Source organism: Ambystoma mexicanum, chromosome 4q, assembly GCF_040938575.1.
Source record: "Ambystoma mexicanum isolate Mex_15411 chromosome 4q, UKY_AmexF1_1, whole genome shotgun sequence".
NCBI classification, from domain to species: Eukaryota; Metazoa; Chordata; class Amphibia; order Caudata; family Ambystomatidae; genus Ambystoma; species Ambystoma mexicanum.
In genome coordinates this window covers 1,286,571,178-1,286,591,998 of record NC_090928.1, presented here as the reverse complement: position 1 = coordinate 1,286,591,998, position 20,821 = coordinate 1,286,571,178, and the positions used below count along the sequence as shown (strand labels likewise).

The 20,821-nt window shown below is 52.1% G+C and overlaps 1 protein-coding gene across 7 annotated transcripts in view; it reads left to right on the top strand.

Moving 5' to 3' along the window:
• Nucleotides 1-20,821, top strand: part of KLHDC3 (kelch domain containing 3) — a 697,617-nt gene that overhangs the window by 269,358 nt on the left and 407,438 nt on the right. For all 7 annotated transcript variants that reach the window (XM_069608908.1, XM_069608907.1, XM_069608906.1 and 4 more), the window contains exon 6: nucleotides 11,992-12,063. In XM_069608908.1, coding sequence (XP_069465009.1) covers nucleotides 11,992-12,063 — 72 coding nt within the window. The remainder of the gene's footprint in view (nucleotides 1-11,991; nucleotides 12,064-20,821) is intronic.

Here is a 20,821-nt window from a genome sequence, read left to right as displayed (position 1 = left end):
TACCAACTGGTAACGTTCTTTCGATTGGATGTTCCTCCAACGTATTCCTCATCGCCCTCCCAACCTACCCCTCTGTAGATTTTTCCGGGTTTTTGCAATCTCAAATCTCGCAAGACTGATACCTGTCTGCCGGCACAATCTACACAGTACAAGATCACAGGCAAAAAAGGGGGAAAAACAGAACTGAGGCCAACGGCGCCCTCTGCCGAAAAAATTTCCGAAGAGCAGCAAAGCTGGATGGAATACATATCTAAGATGAGGAATACGTTGGAGGAACATCCAATCGAAAGAACGTTACCAGTTGGTAAGTAACTTGTTCTTCTCGTGTCTTTCTCTGAAATCCTAACCCAGGTCGGGGATCATTTGCTGGTCCTTTTGGCGGCTTCTGCACAGAAGCCCTCCTCTCTGCGCCACTGAGTCTGGGGTAGACAGGATGTGTGGGTGGGGAATAGGCACCCTGGACAGGGTTGCCTACGCAACCCAAGTCACACTCTGCCCTGATAGGCTGGGGGGGGTTCTCCCACCAGGAGAGCCACCCCACTGTGTGAGTGACCACTAAGCTGTATGAATGGGGGGGGTCTTGCTGCATAAAAGCAGGGTCCGGAGGGCTGGAGGACAAGACGTTGCCACTGGAACTAGGAACCCGAAGAGGAGAGAAGCTGAAGACATCTGCAACGACTGAACCACCGGTAAAGCCCTGCTGCAGATCCTCACCACTTTTCTCCAACGACTCGAGGTTCTTCGCCTGCAAGAGTCTTCTTCCCTTGAGCTGGTGGGGTCAACCAGTTCACCAATCGCCTTCCAGGACCTGACTTGGTCGAATCGCCAGTGCCCTGCACTCGGAGACCGGATAGCCAGGCACCCGTCCACCACGACGGCGATTTAAAGGAACGTACCTTTTATTAGTTTTGGCAGCACCGCAGCTGGCTTCATCCCTGGGCAGTGCAGTAACTCGAACCTTCCTCCACAACGAGAGCCTCTTCCTCTGCTGGATCTCCCGAACTGCAGGAACTGCCAGGAACTACCGCTACCGCCGGAGCCTCTTCCACTTTAAAGGTACATTGTTCCGCCAGGCCTCCCGTTTTGTTGGGTATCGCTCTTACCTCCTGGTTGGCCGCCCCTATCGTCTAACATTATCTTTTACCTTCTGTAACTGCCTTTTCAAATTCGTTAAACGAAGACTTGACTGCAGCTACTAGAACAGTTTGATCCTGGGCACATTGCCTTGCACCGTTGACTCTGGCACAGGCCTATTGACTCTGGCTAAATCTGTTACAACTGCCTTCTCTAGATTGCTTTTCACCTACAAATGTGTTGGTGCACCTAACACTTATACCCACATTTTTCCTTCCCCTTTTTAATATTGTGAAGTACCATTTTGCTCAGTTTTCACCTCAGTATTGCATATGCTAAAGTACTGCCTTGCCTAAATGGTTCACAATCTATTCGGGAAGTGTTGATGGTGTGTTAGAGTCTAAACCTGTATAACTTGTTCTTTCCCTCCCTCTGAAGAATGTGCCGTTTTGCTCAGTTTTCACTCCTGCTCAAACTTGTCTACAATTTAATTAGGGAGTTGTGTATACTTTTCTTGACTGTTTTAACTTGCTTTAATAATAGTGATGTGTGTGTGAACATCAGAGTGTGTAAAATAAACATATATATTCTTTTTGATACAAAGCTTTGGTCAGCGTTTCCTTGTTCCATAGTATTGTAGTCCTAATGTGTAAACCCTGAATACTGCTCGTCTCCCTCTTGAGATAAGTCTGACTGCTCAGCCGCAGCTACCAACTAAATCTGAGTGGTACAGACTGATACCAAAGGGGATTTATTGGGGGGCGTGGCTACGAGAGCCATGTAGGAGGACGCGTTCTGGAGGAGCTCCCGAGATCCTACAATGATCCGAGCAAATCTGTGCGGTATGATGGACCACTGACCACCGACGATACGCATGCTGGTGTGTGAAGGTGTGGGCTACGCACTGTGAACTTCTGGTAGGCGCAGGAGTAACGGCGACGGAGATCGGTGAGGATGAGTTAAAAGACGCCGGGGACAAAGGGCGACACAAAATGGCCGACCAGGGCCCGGAACAGAGATAGAGCGAGCCGCACGGTGACCCAGCGGAGTAGGCGCATTGTGTGCACACTTGTCCCTTGAGCAGCCTGTTGATTCCTTGAGTCATGTCGAGCAGGACAGTGCGACCAAAAGCGAAACAGCCCACCTTGGACGAATTCACCAGGGCGTCCCCGAGCCAAGACACCACCAAGAACAAAGATGCGCTGGCCGCGAGCAGCGCGACGCCTTCGTGCACCAACCAAGAAATCCTGGCGGCGATTGCAGATCTGAGGGCGGCCTGGGAATCAAAGTTGGAACTGGCCGTCACTGAATTAAAAACGGCGTTGGACCTCAAGGTTGGAGAGGTCCAAGAGGACGTTAACTTGCTGAGACAGGATGTCAGGGCCCTGGCGGAGCGCACAGAGTCCCTCGAAAAAGAAGTTGGACCGAATACCGCGGATTGTGCCACCCATAAAGCCGACTTGCACGCCCTGCTACAGAGGGTGGACAACCTGGAAAGCAGAGCGGAGGAGGCGGAAGGACGAGCCCGTCGCAACAACATCCGCATCGTGGGCCTACCGGAGGGGATGGAAGGCCGTGACCCTACGGATTTCATCGAATCCATGTTCTTGCAGGAGATACCCGGAGGGGCCCTATCCCAAGGATTTGCAGTAGAAAGGGCACATAGGGCCCTAACAAGGAGGCCGCCTCCGGGGAACCCGCCTAGGCCTATGATTGCCAAAATTCTTAACTATCGCGACCGGGAGAGGATACTGGAACACTTCCGAAAAGGAGGGACGATCACGAGAGGAGCGGCAAACATCACGGCCTACCCGGATTATACTTTGACTGTACAACATAGTTGAATGAATTTTGGGTCTGTAAAGCGGTGGCTGAGAGAAGCGGGCCATAAATATATGCTACTCTATCCTGCAAAATTGAAGGTCATTCATGCACACAAAACTTTGTTTTTTGAGACCCCGGAGGATGCCATGGGGTGGCTTGATGCACAAGGATGCCCTCAGGAATCAGAAGATCTGCCCAGAAAGGGTTCGGAGGAGATACGGGAGGTGTAAAATGGCGCCGCAAGATGGCGTGGCTCATGGGACTTGAATATAGTCGGTGCGAAGCCTTCGGTATAGAAGGTCAGATGATTGTACTACTTGTCATGGGCACTGTGATTACTGTTGAACGGGAGCCTTGCGGAGCGATACTCTTTCCCACAATAGCTTTAGTTGGGTGGCCATTAGGGCGACCTCACCCTACTGGGCTCCGGGCACCGACTGGTGCTTGCAGAGCTAGATGTGGGGGTGCCTGAGCTCTGAGGTTGAAGCTGGGCAGCAGTTGGGGTGTGTGATGTTGGGAAAGGGACGGGGGGGGAGGGATGGGAAGTTGGCGTTTTGTTGTGTACATAGTTAAAGGGGATTCGAGCTTATACGAGGAGCTACTGGAACGGGACGCCTTCTGTGTCGCGTGGGCGGTTGGGGGCCGCTATAAGAGGGGTAGGAAGATGCATACTAGCTATGGGGGACCTTAAGATTGTCACCTGGAATGTCAGGGGACTTAATAGTTATTTAAAAAGGAACAAAGTCATGTTGTACCTTAAGAGGCAGAGGATTGATATTGCACTGCTGCAAGAAACACATCTGACCCAAGATAAGTTGGAACTTGTGAGGAAAAAGTGGAGTGGCACGGTGGTGGGCTCCCCGTACTCTGCCTATGCCAGGGGGGTGCTAACCTGGGTGGCACCGCACGTCCCGCTCAGAGTTACACGGGAGGTGGTGGACACGGAGGGCAGACTGGTCATGCTTGGGGCTCTGATAGAAAATAGGGAGGTGTGTATTATCAACACATATGCCCCCAACCAGAACACTGCCGCATACTTTAGGACCCTATGCGCTCGCCTGGGCACGTGCGTGGGGGGAGCGATTATTTGGGGGGGAGGACTTTAACTGTGTTCTTGACCCAAGGGTGGACCGGTCCGACGGTAAGATCGCTCGGCCCACCCCGGTGGCCAGAGTATTGCATGTATTACTGGACGACTTTGGGCTGGCGGATGTTTGGAGACTGAAACACCCTAATGCTTCGCAGTATTCTCATTACTCTGCCCCACAGCACTTACACACAAGATTAGATTATTTCTTTGCCACGTCAGAGGTGGTGACAGCGACCACTCAAATCGAATACAGAGCGAGGGTCCTGTCGGACCACTCGCCCTTGGTGTTGACCTGGCAGTATAGCCGCCCAAGGGCGCGGATACCTACATGGCACCTTCGCGCTGAGACGCTTAGAGACTCGGTCTTTAGAGAGGACATTAGAGATGCGATCACGCAGTATTTTGAGGTGAACACGGGCAGTGTAGACTCGGCTGGCACGCTTTGGGAGGACTTCAAGGTAGTGTTGAGGGGTGACGCCATTTCCAAGTCAAAGGGCCTGCAGGGTGGGGTCCTGGCGGAACTAGAGAAGGCGGAGAGAGAACTGGAGCGCAAATGCAACAGGGCAGGAGGGGACGCGGACTTAGTACTTGAGCTGCAGCAGCGGTGTTCGGAGCTTTGGGAGCGGCTCTGTAACCTTAACTACAGAAAATATGTTGAGAGGCAGCATGCAGGTGGAGACAAAACTGGCCGCCTACTGGCATGGTTATATAAGAGAGAAACCCCCAGGCCAGGATAATAGCCAGAGAGAACGAGGAGGAGGCTGACACCCAAGAAGGAGTTAACAAAGTCTTCTTTGATTATTATAGAGCATTGTATGCGGACAAAGGGGGAGAGAGAAAATCAGGAAGAGATCAGAAATACATTGAAAGACATGGAGCTACCCAGGATTAGCGACGAAGAGAGGGAGGAGCTAGATGAACCCATTACACTCGATGAACTTGAGGAGGTAGTGAAACGGTTGCCCACCTGCAAGACCCCAGGCACGGACGGACTCCCGAGCGAGTTTTATAAAGCCTATAGGGCAGAGATACTTCCTCCTATGCTGGAGATGTTCAACGAATCCTTTGAGAAGGGTCGGCTACCGGATACGCTCGGAGAAGCGCTAATTGTGCCGCTCCCCAAGCCTAACAAACCGGGACAATGCTGTGGTTCGTATAGGCCGCTGTCAATGCTGAACCAGGACAGCAAGATCCTGACGGCGGTCCTGGCTAATAGGCTACGAAGGGTCATTAGTAAACTGATACACCCAGATCAGACAGGCTATGTTCCTAATAGAAATATAACTCATAATCACAGACGACTCCACCGGGTGATTGAAGAGGGGAACAGAAGTGATGAAGAGATGGTGGTAGTGTCCCTAGATGCAGTTAAGGCATTTGATTCTGTGAGGTGGCCGTGGTTGCTGGCGGCTCTGGAGGAGTACGGGTTTGGGCCAGGCTATGTTGGGTGGGCGAAACTGCTGTACAGCGAACCACTGGCCAGAGTGCGCACGGGATCAGTGATATCTAAGAGGTGGCGACTCAGTAGAGGCACCAGACAGGGATGCCCCTGGTCCCCGATGTTATACATACTGGCCCTAGAGCCTTTGGCGGTGTACCTTAGACAACAATATGACCTGGTTGGCATCGAGGTGGGAGGAGAGAACCATTTAATATCCTTGTATGCTGATGACCTGTTATTGTACCTAAAGTATCCGGAGGAAAACCTCCAGTACATTTTAGAGGTCATGGAAAAGTATGCGGAACTGTCTGGCATAGCGGTTAATCCCGGAAAATCGAGCATGTTTCCATTGGGGAGCTATGTAGGAGTCCCTCCGGAACGATTACCGGTGTTGCCCGTGCCTTGGGCAGCTGAGTCTTTCCGCTACCTCGGAATTGATGTATGCCATACTGTGGTGGAGGAACACTTGCACAATACCGAGGTGGCTGTGAAGAAAATCCGTATGTCCATGCAGTTTTGGGAGAAACTGCCGCTGGCAATGATGGGGCGGGGGGCGATGCTCAAAATGATAGTCCTGCCTAGGCTGCTGCACTTTTTCAGTAACATACCATACCTGATACCCAGGAAGTTCTTTGTTAAATTTAATAGTGTGTGTAGGGACTTCCTGTGGCACGGCACCCGCAACAGGGTGGCCCTGTGGAAGTTGCAAAACTTACATGATAGAGGAGGCATTAAGCTGCCGAACTTCGAGGCCTATTATGTGGCCAGCCAATTGCAATATGTGACCAAATGGCTTTCTGATGAGGAAACTCCTGAGTCCAGGCTGGTTGGGCGGGACTGTGCCCCGTTCTACCTGAATGAGATCTGGGTCCCTAGACCGGATTTGAATGATCGCCCAAGTATGCTGCTGCTTGGGTGCAGAATGTGGCGCAGAGCGTGCCAATTGATAGAGAGCCCGTGCCCGTGTTCCCCACAGGTGCCGCTGGTTGCCTTAACTATGGGAGACAGCCAGCTTAGGAAAATACTCAGGACATACTGGGAACCGGTTGGGCTGGCCACATTGGGAGACATATGGCAGGAGGGGGCCATCAGGGAATTCGAAGACCTGGGAGAAGAAACAGGGTTGCACGGGGGCCAATATGTCACGTACCTTCGGTTGGTGCAGATTATCCGTAGGACCTGGCCGGAGACGGTGCTGGCGGAAGATCCAGACGCCCTGATTGGAACGATATATGATATATCAGAGGGCGGACATGAGATCTCGAGATTGTATGAGGTGGTGATGACCCGGGTGGGGAAGGATTTGATGGATTTGAGGCTGGACTGGGAAGCGGAGGTGGGGGCGCAGCTGACTGATGGGATGTGGGAACGGGCCATGGGATACCATAAGAAAGTGTCCAGGAATGCTAGATTGCAGCAAATACAGCTATACATTACGCATAGAGCATATATGACCCCCAAGAGAATAGCCAAGTTTGCGAGCGCAGGAAGACAAGCATGTCCGAAATGCGATGAGGAAGACGCAGACATGACACATATGTTCTGGTCCTGCCCAGTGATTGAAGTCTTTTGGGGGGAAGTGGCGAGGAAACTGGCAGACAAGGGGGTCCTGATACGCATAGACACGGCCTGGGCCTGCCTCCTGGGGGGGTTCCCCAGACCACGGAACACCAAACATCTAGGGAAACTAAGAGACCTGGCGTATGTACTTGCTAAGAGGATAGCCATGAGCTGGAAGCAATGCCATAAGCCGAGGATAGAGATATGGTGGCGGGACTTGCAGAAATGGGCGGAGGCTGAAACGGCAGTATGGCAGGAAGCATGTAGCAATTGCGGGGAGGAAGATGTGGGTAACCTGGCGGCTTGGAGGATGTTAATTACAGGACTGTTTAGCACGGAAATGGACCCTGCAGCTTCGGAAAGAAACGACACCCGACCGCACCAGGTTGACACAGAACTGTAAGGTTGATAAGCTCTTGGGGGGAGGGGGGGTCTGAAGCGCAGTAACATGTGTTACCTGATGTCTATGGTTTTATTGTATATAATGCTGCGAGTTTGGTTTGTATTGTTTATTTTCAAAATAAAAACTTTAAAAAAATAAATAAAAGAAAAAGGGGATTTATTGCATATACCTGTAGTGCTCCCTAAGGGAACTGCATAGGATTCTGCCTTCTGTCTAAAAGACCTCGCTTTTTATGCAGGTTTTTCCCATTTATTCGCAGCCTATCTGTCCCTCACACAGCATGGTGGCCAGCCGGCCATTCACCTTTGGATGCATTTCTGTAACCAAGGAGACTAAGCACAGGCCGGTTCGGCCACCTCCCTCGCTTCCTGCCCTGCCGGAAACGCTTGAGCCAGAGGCAGCTTCCCGCACTGAAGCCCGCAAAAGACAAAACGAACAAAGGGACCAAACCTGGTTTGGCCATCAGAGTTAAATCTCAAGAAGGACCTTTACAACAAGAAATGGCGAAAAAAGACGACCAGGGCCATTTTGACAAAATGGGCACCCATGGGTGTTATACTGCAGCTGCAAACACAGCCCGTGGTAAAAACACTCAATGGTAGTAACAAGTAAACCACTGCCACCAGCCATTAATTGTAGAAAGGGTAACATAAAAATGTTACATGAGAAAGTAGACAAAGGGGATACTAAGTAACCCCTCCAGCACTCTATGGAGCTAGTGTGTGCTGGGTCTACAAAGTTACAAAAAGGTAATTCAAGTCAATTTCACTTTACTGCTCTTGGAAACAGTAGTGTAACCCAGAGCAGGTATTTAAACCTTTGGGAAATCTGAAAGACTTCCCTGTGCCACTGCACTGAAGGTGCTGTGTGTCACAATGTAGAAAGATGATGCCTATGAAGTTTGTCAGACTCCAAAAACAAACACAGACAACACATAGGATTAAAAATACAAAGTCCAAAAGTTCTGCAAAACACCGGGGGTCTCTAAGGTGGGAGGAATTAAACACTAAAATGAACATTCTCCCTACGGAGGCCATTCTGGCTGGGCCCTTTGGGAAACCTAAGTGGTCTGCTGGTGTGTTTTGTGCGTATTCCTAGATGGTGTTCTCTGATGGTTCCTTGAGCCTTTTTAGGAGAGTTTCTGCTCTCGTCCAGTAGCACGTCCCTCAATTAGGCACCTTTTCCCCAGGAGAGTGAACTGGAATTGTATCTGCAGGATCAGACTTTAAATTCAGTGTTGGTGAGTGGGTACCAGCCAAGCCTATAAACCAGGCTCCTTCAACCCAATCCGGGAGGACCAATGATCTTGGGTTAGTCTGGAGCTTTGGGGGACGTCTTCTCACTGTAGGCTGTTCCATTGGAGGTTCAGGGATTTGCAGCTGAGTCCGGGGGTTCCGTTCTCCAGTGTCCTAAAGGTTCCTAAAATAACCAGCCTGGACTCCGGGTGCAGATGAGGAAGAGCCTCTGTCTAATCTCACTACGATGGGAGTTCCACTAGAATGCTACATTTGAGATAAGCAGCCGAGGTGACTCGGCACAGATTGTGCAGACATGATAACGGGGCTCCAGCGAGGCTACTCTTGGCAGGCATCAGTAGAGCTACAATGCCAAAATCCAGTGAAGAGAGTTCACTGTCTCAGGAGTATATCTCAGTGGCAACGCTCTCACCTTGGAAGCAAGACAATACGGAGCAACACAGGTTTGATCCCCGGGTCCGCGCTTAGAAACCTCTGGGTATTAAGCGCTTTATAAATAACCCATCACATCACATCACAGTTACCAGGCTGAGAGATGTCCAAATAATAGAAGGGGGCCACACTTTGTATCCACTACAGGACCACAACTTTACACAGATAAATGATGATGCAGGGCACAGCACTGGTTATGCTCACCAATTGAACAGAGGGAGACACAGTGGAAGGTCCATTCTTTTGATGAAAGAGCAGATCTTCACCTTCGATAGATGGTTGTCCTAGCAGCAGTCTGCCAGCGTGTCGCTGCAGCTTCTCGCGCTTCCGGTTTTTGCTCCAGTGGTCGACTAAAATAATGACTCCCAAACCTTATCCTGATGTAGAAAAGGCTGAGGGACAACAGCCCACTTATCCGGGAGCCTGCAACATTCAAACTCTGGACAGCTGTCCAATCATGGACAGCCAGCTCGGGTACAACCATGACCCCATATATAAAGATCTAGGTGAATATTGTGGCCGTCTGCATCCTTTTTTCTGTCAAAGACAGTTTTAAGCACACCGTCTACGCCTTGGTCTCTGACCAGAGCCCGCAAAGTGAATGACTGACTATATATGGATATATCTAACCCTTACCCAGGAGTAAGACTGCCTAATGGACAGTGAAGCTCAAAGACTGGGCTAAAGCAGCATGGCCAGCATCTAGAGCTCTGTAGTGAACAGCTTGCCATGCAGACATCCATAACAGGTGCTCCCAGAAAGTGGTAAGTAATGTACCACTGCTACAAGTCTGTCTGATCTATACTTTGTATGGAATAAAAGGTCAGTGCAATAAAAAGAGCAGGGACATTTGGTTCTCCTGCACTCTGTGTAAGTGGGGTATTTGTGTTACACCATAGACTGAAAATGTGGGATATGCCACCCTACAATTGTTGCCTTAAAGTGTGAGGTTTAGACCTTGCTGTCAAGAAATCAGGTCAGGGTCATAAAATAGTCGGCAGATATGCTGTGAGTCAGATTGCCTTTGAAAGAGATGAAGAAAGTTGTTGGTTGTGGTTCTCCCTCCTGTGGTGATCTCGCTCTCTGCCTACCCCCACTCGCTCTCTGCCTACCCCCACTCGCTCTCTGCCTACCCCCACTCGCTCTCTGCCTACCCCCACTCGCTCTCTGCCTACCCCCACTCGCTCTCTGCCTACCCCCACTCGCTCTCTGCCTACCCCCACTCGCTCTCTGCCTACCCCCACTCGCTCTCTGCCTACCCCCACTCGCTCTCTGCCTACCCCCACTCGCTCTCTGCCTACCCCCACTCGCTCTCTGCCTCCCCCCTCTGTCTCTGCCTCCCCCCTCTGTCTCTGCCTCCCCCCTCTGTCTCTGCCTCCCCCCTCTGTCTCTGCCTCCCCCCCTCTGTCTCTGCCTCCCCCCTCTGTCTCTGCCTCCCCCCCTCTGTCTCTGCCTCCCCCCTCTGTCTCTGCCTCCCCCCTCTGTCTCTGCCTCCCCCCCTCTGTCTCTGCCTCCCCCCCTCTGTCTCTGCCTCCCCCCCTCTGTCTCTGCCTCCCCCCCTCTGTCTCTGCCTCCCCCCTCTGTGTCTCTGCCTCCCCCCTCTGTGTCTCTGCCTCCCCCTCTGTGTCTCTGCCTCCCCCTCTGTGTCTCTGCCTCCCCCCTCTGTGTCTCTGCCTCCCCCCTCTGTGTCTCTGCCTCCCCCCTCTGTGTCTCTGCCTCCCCCCTCTGTGTCTCTGCCTCCCGCCCTCTGTGTCTCTGCCTCCCGCCCTCTGTGTCTCTGCCTCCCGCCCTCTGTGTCTCTGCCTCCCGCCCTCTGTGTCTCTGCCTCCCGCCCTCTGTGTCTCTGCCTCCCGCCCTCTGTGTCTCTGCCTCCCGCCCTCTGTGTCTCTGCCTCCCGCCCTCTGTGTCTCTGCCTCCCGCCCTCTGTGTCTCTGCCTCCCGCCCTCTGTGTCTCTGCCTCCCGCCCTCTGTGTCTCTGCCTCCCGCCCTCTGTGTCTCTGCCTCCCGCCCTCTGTGTCTCTGCCTCCCGCCCTCTGTGTCTCTGCCTCCCGCCCTCTGTGTCTCTGCCTCCCGCCCTCTGTGTCTCTGCCTCCCGCCCTCTGTGTCTCTGCCTCCCGCCCTCTGTGTCTCTGCCTCCCGCCCTCTGTGTCTCTGCCTCCCGCCCTCTGTGTCTCTGCCTCCCGCCCTCTGTGTCTCTGCCTCCCGCCCTCTGTGTCTCTGCCTCCCGCCCTCTGTGTCTCTGCCTCCCGCCCTCTGTGTCTCTGCCTCCCGCCCTCTGTGTCTCTGCCTCCCGCCCTCTGTGTCTCTGCCTCCCGCCCTCTGTGTCTCTGCCTCCCGCCCTCTGTGTCTCTGCCTCCCGCCCTCTGTGTCTCTGCCTCCCGCCCTCTGTGTCTCTGCCTCCCGCCCTCTGTGTCTCTGCCTCCCGCCCTCTGTGTCTCTGCCTCCCGCCCTCTGTGTCTCTGCCTCCCGCCCTCTGTGTCTCTGCCTCCCGCCCTCTGTGTCTCTGCCTCCCGCCCTCTGTGTCTGCCTCCCGCCCTCTGTGTCTCTGCCTCCCGCCCTCTGTGTCTCTGCCTCCCGCCCTCTGTGTCTCTGCCTCCCGCCCTCTGTGTCTCTGCCTCCCGCCCTCTGTGTCTCTGCCTCCCGCCCTCTGTGTCTCTGCCTCCCGCCCTCTGTGTCTCTGCCTCCCGCCCTCTGTGTCTCTGCCTCCCGCCCTCTGTGTCTCTGCCTCCCGCCCTCTGTGTCTCTGCCTCCCGCCCTCTGTGTCTCTGCCTCCCGCCCTCTGTGTCTCTGCCTCCCGCCCTCTGTGTCTCTGCCTCCCGCCCTCTGTGTCTCTGCCTCCGCTCCTTCTCTCCTCTTCCCCTTACTTTTAAGCCTTTGTACATTTACATCTTTGCTTGTTTTCATCTTCCAGGCTGACTGTTTCTCGAATGACATCCATCGGATGGACACAGGTTCTTTTACATGGACCTTGATCTCTGCTCAGGTAGGACACTTCTTCCACTTGGGACTTTTTCATTGGCTTCTTTGGAGGTTAAAGAAACTCTGGGATTGTTGTGGGGAATGTCTCAATTTTGGGAGCTTGACTATTTATTGTGCATTTGTAAGGCAATTTTATATCAAGTAAATTGTGTTTCAAAGTGCCCACAGGCCAACAAGGAGAGGACATGGGAATGAAAAACAAAATATAACAATGATGGAGGTGGACCTACTAGGCCTTGTGAACTTTCAGAACATGCAAGTGCAGAGCAAGAGAGAAGGGATGAGGGAGTTGGGGGTTAAGTGCTAGGTGTTTCAAGAGGGCAGTGCTAGAGAATGATCAGCTGTAAGTGCCTGGGTGAGAGAGATCAGCGGTCAATAAATAAGTGCAGGCCTGTGGTGGCAAGGACAGTGGGTGCCAAGGGAAGTGCTGGGAGCGGACTGAGGCTGAAGGCGATTGGGTGTGGAAGACCAGGGCCCAAGAGGACACATAAGTGCCTGGTCACCAATCTCAGCAACTGTGGGGTTTAGCAGAGAAGGGAAGGAGGAGGTGAAAAGAAAAGTCTTTAGAAGGTTCTCTAATTTGAGGAGGTCCGGCTCAAGACCAAGACGAAAGGGGAGGCTGTTCCATAGGAGCGAGCCTGCTGAGAAAGAGAGCGGCCACCAGATCGCTGTTTAGCGAAGCGCTTGACACAGAGTTGGTGCCGGAGTAGCGTAAAGGAAAGAAGGATGAGTGCAGAGCACAACCTTGTCCTTATGGAAGGTGAGGAACGATGTTCCACAGACAAAGCTTGAAGCTTGTTTACTCGCTTTGCCGAAATGACTGCAATCAGAAATGCAACCTTCCATAAAGGGTACTTTAGATCCGCCGTAGCCGTGGGCTCAAATGGTTTATGGCATAAGGCGCTGAGGACCACATTCAAATCCCATCTTGGATGGGGATTGCGTATAGGTGGAAAAAGATGCAATAGACCTACGAAATGCCTTTTAATGACTGGGTTTGTCAAAGAAAAGTAACATTTGTCAGTGGACAGGTCGGCGGCAATAGCCGACAAGTAAGTCCGACAAGAAATGAATGCCCGAAGCTGCCAGATGAGATATGAACGAGAGAACCGTGTCAATCGTAGCCTGTCTGGGGGTCTGGCTGATTAGCTAAACACCGGTGGCAAAACCGGAGCCACTTGCTCCTATACTGAGACCTCGTAGAGGGTTTCCTGGCCACTTGGATAATGCGCATATTGTCCTCGGACAAGTTAAACTGCGCTAAGGCTTTGAATTCAGGCACCAGGCCGCCAAGCTGAATGATTGTGCGGAGGGGTGCCCCATCTGCTGATAGCACTGGTGAAGCAGGTTGGGAATCAAATCTGAATGGCATGGTCCACAAGAGGTGGTGACTTGGTACCACCCTGCTTGTTGATATAAAACATTGCAAACCCCCCCCCCCACCCCGGTTCGTGATGGACGGTTTGAAAGCTTTCAGCGCCAGAAATACAGCCAGGAGTTCCATGTAATGTATATGAAACTGCCTGTCCTGCGGCATCCATAGATTGAAAACCTGGAGATGATCCAGCGTTGCGCACCACCCCAGAAGGGAGGAGTCTGTGGTAATCGCCACTTGTGGGCAGGGCTCCTGAAAGGAGGCCCCCACTGCAAGATTGTGGGTTGAAGACCACCATAGAAGGTCCGTCATCATGCCTGTGGGATCATCTTGGAATCCGGGTCCGTTGCCTGACACCAAGCGCTCCGAAGAGCCAGCTACGTACGCCTCATTTTGAGACGCGCAAGAGGAAGAGCGAGAAAGCAAGAGGCCATGAGGCCCAGAAGTCTCTGGGACCAACAAGCGGTCATGTGCTCTGACTGGATGAAGAGCTGACACATGGCAAATAGATCCGAAATCCTGTCTGCCGTCAAATACACCCTGGAGTCGATCGCGTTCCAACGGAAACCCAGCAAAATCAGGTCTTGGGAGACCGTCATGGAAGATTTCTGCCAGTTCACCGGCAGCCCAAGATGGAACAGGAGCTGGAGGAGAGATTAGAGATTGTACAAAGCAGTCATTGGACAAGGGCTGCGCAGGAGCCAGTTGTCCAAATACAGGTATACATGAACCCCCCTGTAGCCGAAGGAAAGCTGCGATAGCCGACATCATCTTCGTGAAGACACGCGGTACTGAGCCGAGACCAAATGGGAGCACACATAACTGGAAATGCTCCCCTCCCAGGGAGAACCGCAGATATTTACAATGCGGCCTCCATATCAGAATGTGCATATACGCATCCTGAAGGTCCACTACAATGAGCCAGTCGACCTTCCGAAGAGAGTACTTTATTTGGCAGGGTGTGATCATCTTGAATTTCTCTTGGGGAAGAGAAAGGTTGAACTGGGAAAGGTAGAGGAAGGTGCGCAGACCAGCCTGGTTGGGTTTGGGCACTGTGAACAGACGAGAGTACAAGCCCTCCCCTTGTTCCCCAAGGGGAACAGGTTCCACCGCCATATGGTCTAGAAGCTTCTGAACCTCGGCTCTGAGGGAGGGGGTCCCGATCTGTTGGAAGGGAGGGTTGAAGGGTAGGGTAGGGTAGGGGGAGGGTCAAGCGAAAGCCCGGCTGAGCGATGGACAAAACCCACTGATCTTTGGTGATGGTCTGCCACGCCTCCAGATGAGACGAGATTCGTCCCCCCACCGGAGTCTCATGCGACCGACAAAAAATATAATTTTGCAGATTTGTCGGCAGGGAGACTACCTGCTCCTGGAGAGGCAGCTGATGGTCGAGGGGAAAACCAACCACGTTGTTTTCGAAGGGTGCCGCCCACCGGAGGCTCAGATCTGCGCATCAGGTGGTCCTGAAACGCTCTGAAGCCAGAGAAGGCTCAAGACTGAGACCCCGACCTCTGTGTATAAGGGGCCTTAGTCGGGACCTTTGCCAGAACAGAGAAAGATTTTGCGGTTTGGGTGCTCGCCTTGGTCTTTGTAAGTTCCTCATCCATAGACGAATGAAACAACTCTTTGCCATTGAGCGGAAGGTCCAAAACTTTATCTTGCACCTCCTTCGAAAACTTAGTTACATGGATCCATGCCTGGCGGGAGGTGTCAATTCCCACCATAAGGCCTCGAGCTGTGGTATCTATGTGGTGTGCCACAGCTTCCAGCAGATCCTGTGCCAACACGCTGGCGTCCGACAGACCAGCTTTGAAGTCGTCTAGCCTATCTGCAGGAATACACTCCTGGAAATCCGCCAACTCCTTCTACAGTCTCATGTTAGCTGCAGCTAGGATGAGCTCGGTGTTCGCTTGACGAAGTTGGAGGGCTGAATTAGTGCAGACTTTTTTGCTCACGGAGTCCAGAATCTTCTCTTCCTTGGACAGAATCTGCACCGCAGCCATTGAGGTCGCCAAGGCCGGCTTGGTTTGAAGTGTGCCGCAGCTACCACTGTCATGGAAGGGAGTGGACAATACACCTAGGCTATCTCCTCAGAGGTGGGAAGCCTATAAGGGGTGTAAATTCTCTTGCTATGCACCTCGGTGTGGGGCTTATCGCAGACCTTACGGGCCTCCGCCAAAACATCCTTCTGGAGGAGCAGGCCGGTACACTCTTGTGGTGACAAGGTGAACGCTCCCGAAAGCACCCCCTCCTGCGGAGCGGAGTCTCTGGTACCGGAATATCGAGGAGGGCCATCATATCCAGAACCCGGTCATGGAAAGCTCTGACAGAGCGGGGCTGCTCATTGCTATCCTGATCTGCTTGAGGGTCATCCAGTGAATCGGGAGCAGACGGCTGGCCCTTCACACGTTTTAAAGTGCTATTCCGTTCTAACAGTGTCTTCTATATGGGAGACAGCGGGGGTAGGGGAGGAAGAGCTGGAGGGGGACCAATAGGAAGAGGTGGTACCATCGCAGGAGCCGCTGGAGCTGCCGGGATGGAAGGTGGGGCCTGAGGTTCAGGGTAGATTTCCTTGAAAAGACCCTTCAAAATACTCCTTCATAGGGTCAGAGTGCCTGAGCCTCTGAAATTTCCTGAAAAATGCATCCTCTGATGAAGGTTTTGGCGCTGGTGTAGGTAGAGGCCTCTCATATGGGGCATACCCCCACAAATGCAATGTGGATGGTTGCTAGGAAGGCCCACCACAAATTGGGTCCGCATAAACCAGTGGAGCAGAAGCAGGTGGAAGCAAAACAGTAGGAGGCAGTGGCACCCGAGCACGCCAGTCATAAGAAGGGCGGAACAGATTTTTACCTTTCACCTGAGGTGAAAATGGCTGCTCAGCCCCAAAATTAAGATTCCCAGCACCCGCCGTCGAGAACGTAGGTGTAAGGAAAGAATCCAAAATGGCCGCCGTGGACCATGAGGGTTGGGCCGCCATTTTGTCGATGCCTCAAGAGAACTGCGTCACAAGTGCAGATGAGGCAACCATCTCCTGAGGCTGGTCAGGGGACTTAAGTAATACCTTATCCTTCACACAAGGATCCTCGTCAGAACCGGTACTTAGGGGGTCTCGGATGTTTACTGGACATCTTGGAGATGGCCCCAAAATTAGCCTCCACAGGAGGAACCTCGGCAAAGCCGGTAACAGAGGAATATTGGTTTGTGACCACCCTCTTTGCCCCCTCGACAGAACGTGTATCACCACGTCCCTGAGCGGGGGAATGCTGAGTAATTACCCTTACAGACAAGGCCTTCAGAGCAGGTCTCTCGGTTGTGACGGTACAGACCTTACCCTCTAAAAGAGGAACCTCAGGTTTTGTCCCGGTATGTGTAACTCCCTCGTGAGGGGCCTCAAGCTGAAGCTTGGTACAGAAAGCTTCAGAAATGGTGACCTCAGAGTGAATCCCGGTGTCCAAAGCCACGGATGAACTGGGGTGAAGTTTAGCACCTGACAGGTGAACCTCCGAACGTGGTCCGGTCTTGGCAGGTCCGCCGTGGGAACCCTCGGAGAAAACTCTGGTATGCCTATTAGACCTGCGAGGCACCTCAGGACAAACCCTGGTGGTAGAACTGTTCAAGCCCTTCCCGGACCGAGAAGACCCCGGGAAGGAGTATCGCCGGCCGGGGTGCCCTAAAAATTCAGGTACTTACCGGGCGTCTCTTCTTTTTGTCGATGAAAAGCTGAAGATGAGGTTGAGGAACACGCTGAAATATGTCTTCCCACCAAAGAAGACGGCGCTGGAGTGCCCGGATGGAGAGGGAATTGCAGTAGACGCATGAATCCCCACAGTGATCCCGCCTGAGACACTCCAAGCAGAGAGAATGGGGATCTGCCCTAGCGAAGCGATGTTCGCATGAAGAACAGGACACAAATCCAAGACGCTCCAGCATACTGAGGACTAAGCAACCGCAGAACCGGAGCAGGAGAGGATGACAACGGAAACAAAAAAATCGTCCCCGGTAATGCAAGTGCGTCCAACCCTGACCGCGCAGCGAAAAGGACTGAAGAGCGATACGCGGGGCAGAGCTCAGGTGGGTGGGGTTACGGCCAGACAGACAAACATTTTCATTTTTGATGTTTTTTAACATAAGTGCTCCGGTTCCGTCCCGAAGGACGGAATGTCCCACAAGTATAGAGGAAAGGGGACGGCAGGTAGGAGTAAAAGAGTTCAGCATTGTTTTAGGATGCAGCAGTGTTTTAGGATGCACCGGAGACGCAAACCTGGATGTGGGCCCTTTTCTTGGCGCGGATTGAGAGTCTGTATTGCCTTTGGAGCAGGCAACACGCCAGTTTGTCAGAGGGTGAGCCTGAGGTCTGCAACTTCTATTCCACAGCTCTGCACTTGCGTTTCAGGGCTGCAAGTTTGGAGTCGTACCTGGTGTTACGCTTGGAGGCATGTTTAAGGCGGATCCTCATGACTGGGGCAAGAATGTCAAGGGTATTAGTAATGGCAAAGATGGAGGTTGATGAGAGCAGAGTCAGAGGTGGAGTCTGGAGTGGGGAGATAGGGTGGGATGAAGGTAGATGCCAAGGTGGCAGCTGACACTCGTTTCATTGGCCTGATATTCGTGAACTAGGTTGGCAGGGCTGGGGGAGGTGTGGTCAGAGGGCCGCGAGGACTTGGGTGAGAGGTGAGTAGAGTGGTCTGACCAGGAGAGTGGGGTGATCAGTCGGGGGAGGTCATGGGGGTGAAATATTAGTGTGGATGAAGGCATCAAGAGTGTGTCCAGCTGTGTGGGTAGGACCAGATGGGAGAATGGAGAGGGAGAGAGAGGTGCAGAGGTCACGGCAGAGAGTGGATGCCATGATTGAAGAGTCAAGGTGGATGTTGAAATTGCCCATGAGAATGAGTTTAGAGGTGGTTGTGAGGAGGAAGTAGGAGAAATCAGCCCGTTCAGAGAGGAACAGGGTGGTGGAGACAGGTGGTTTATAGATTGTGGCAATGGTCAGAGAGGAGGTGGGAGAAATGACCAGCTTGCAAACCAGGTTCTCGAAGGAAGAGTAAGGCTGGGTGGATATGAGTGAAGAAGGGACCCACTCAAGGATGATCAGAGGAAACTCACCGCCAGCGTGGTTAGGGCGAGGCTTGGAGATGATCTAACCATCAGGAAGAAGGGAGTCAAAGCTGTGACTGAGCTGGCATTGAACCACGTCTCGGTAAGAGCAAGGATTTCGAGGTCCAGGTCTTCAAGTAGGAGGCAGATGTTGGCAGAGTGTTTGGCAGAAGGAGCATTAAGCGTGGCTAGATGCAAGAGGTCTCCACCTTTTTTAAGGTTTTCTGAGGAGGGGTACAGGGGTGTAGTACACCAGTGGGGGGGGGGTCAGGGAGAGTGGGGAGGAGGAGGAGCAGCAGGTGTGGCCAGGAAGTTAATGAGGGATGGCACGTGCCAGGAGGAGGAGGAGGAGGAGGAGGAGGAGTGCATTTGTAATAGACATTAATGATGCACCTGGATGATGCAAAGCTCGTTAAGAGGACTTCCCATTTAGTGCCACCATTAATGGGTGAGGAGATGAAGAGAAAAAAAAAAGACGAGGAGTCCAAAGATCTGGAGAGGGGGACAGAAAAGAGGATATCGGTGAAGATTTGTCTGGCAGATGCGTTGACACAGCTGTCTGCGATATGTAGGCCAGGGTTAGTGGTCAGCGTGTCATTTATAAAGCTTTTTTTATTCCAGACTTCGTGAGAGAGGGAGGATAGGTGATAGTGTAGCAGTTAGAGAAGATGGGGGAGATGGTGAGTGCCATAGAGGTGGCAGAGGATTGTTGGAAGAAAGAGGGGCTGCACATCACAGTCCGAGCACAGACACACCAGGCGGCCTAATAGTTGCAAAAAAGACACAAAATGCAATGGAAAATGGGGTGCAGAGAGGTTTAGAAATGTGGTGTTCTTAAGTCCCAGAGGGAGAAGGGGACAATTTTAAAAGGTATGATAAGGGGGTCATCCATTGAAGTGTTTTAACTTGTTGACAATGTGATGTGAACCTATGACTGGTGGCATTTGTTTAGTGATTGTGAAACCAAGTAAGACGAGGAAAGCACACCTTGCTTCAACAGTTGTTGGGGATTAGTGGCGAGGCAGTGACAATGTTCAGCCATCACTCACTGGTTTTCTGCGGGGTGCATAGAGATGCAGGGGACCAAGTTTGTGGAGTAACAGGCTGACCACCAGGGGCTACTCCATGCTTTGCCGTGGGGGTAGAATGAGGGTTGGGGACACTCCAAGCCCTCCTAGGCCCTGTCTCAGACAGGGTCCTTGAGTGTGGAGGTCCGGTGTTCACCTGCTGGCTTACCTGATTGGGTCTAATGATGGCGGCAAGGCCCAATCAGTGAGAAAGATGGAGGGGAGGTCAGGCACTCCAGTACCCGCAATCAGGAGGCGGCCATATGCAACAAGGCCAACAATATAATTTGGAGGCAGTGCGGCATAGAATTATGAAAATTAGGTGCACAAATGCACACCAGTCTTCTGAATGGCGCTGTGATGGTGGTAACGCAGCTCACATAAAAGCTTTTCGAAAATATTTTCTTTGTTGCAATTTCGTTGAGCGCACAGTGCTCCGCTCGAGAGAAGGGGATTGCGAATGAACCCCTCAAGCCCTTCAGGGCTTGCCTAAAAGGCAGGTAGGCATGCTGCTAGTAGCCGCTTCCGGCCATCGTGGATGGTGGGAGAGGGCAAGATCTTCTTTCTCTGGATTCCAAAATGAACTCGTGGCACTTTATTTGGGCCTCAAACCCCTCACCCACTCCACCCCACCTTCCCCACCCAACCCATTCAAGGATGACTGGAATCGGGTAAAATAATAGTTTGTTTATTTTATTTATATAGCGCTCCAGACCCAGAGGTAAGGGGTGCTTTTTGACAGGTTACAGAAACAATATGCATAGATTATACAGTTGTACATTTGTGCAATTTTAGGCAAGTTACAAAAACAATATATATATATATATATATATTTAGCAGTTCTACATTTGTGCCATATGTATAGTATAGCTTAGTTATAGTTAGTTATAGTTAGAGTGGGGCAGTGTCGTCAGGTGTAAGAGAAGGAAATGGTAGAGTTAATTTTTCTCCAGTAACCAGCTAATGACTTGTTTCCTGAAGGGTTGAAATGACTTGGTTGACTTAATGTTAAGTGGTAAGGTATTCCACAGTTGAGAGGCCAGGACCGTGAACCTAGAACCTCCAGCTCTTTTTAAAGTAAATCTGGGCACTGTAAGGCATAGCGTGTTGGCCGATCTGGTAACCCTAGTAGCCGATTTTAAGGTGAATTTATTGGTGGGATAAGGTGGGGCTAGGTGTTTTAAGGCTTTGTAGGTGAGGCATATAGTTTTTAGGTCCATTTT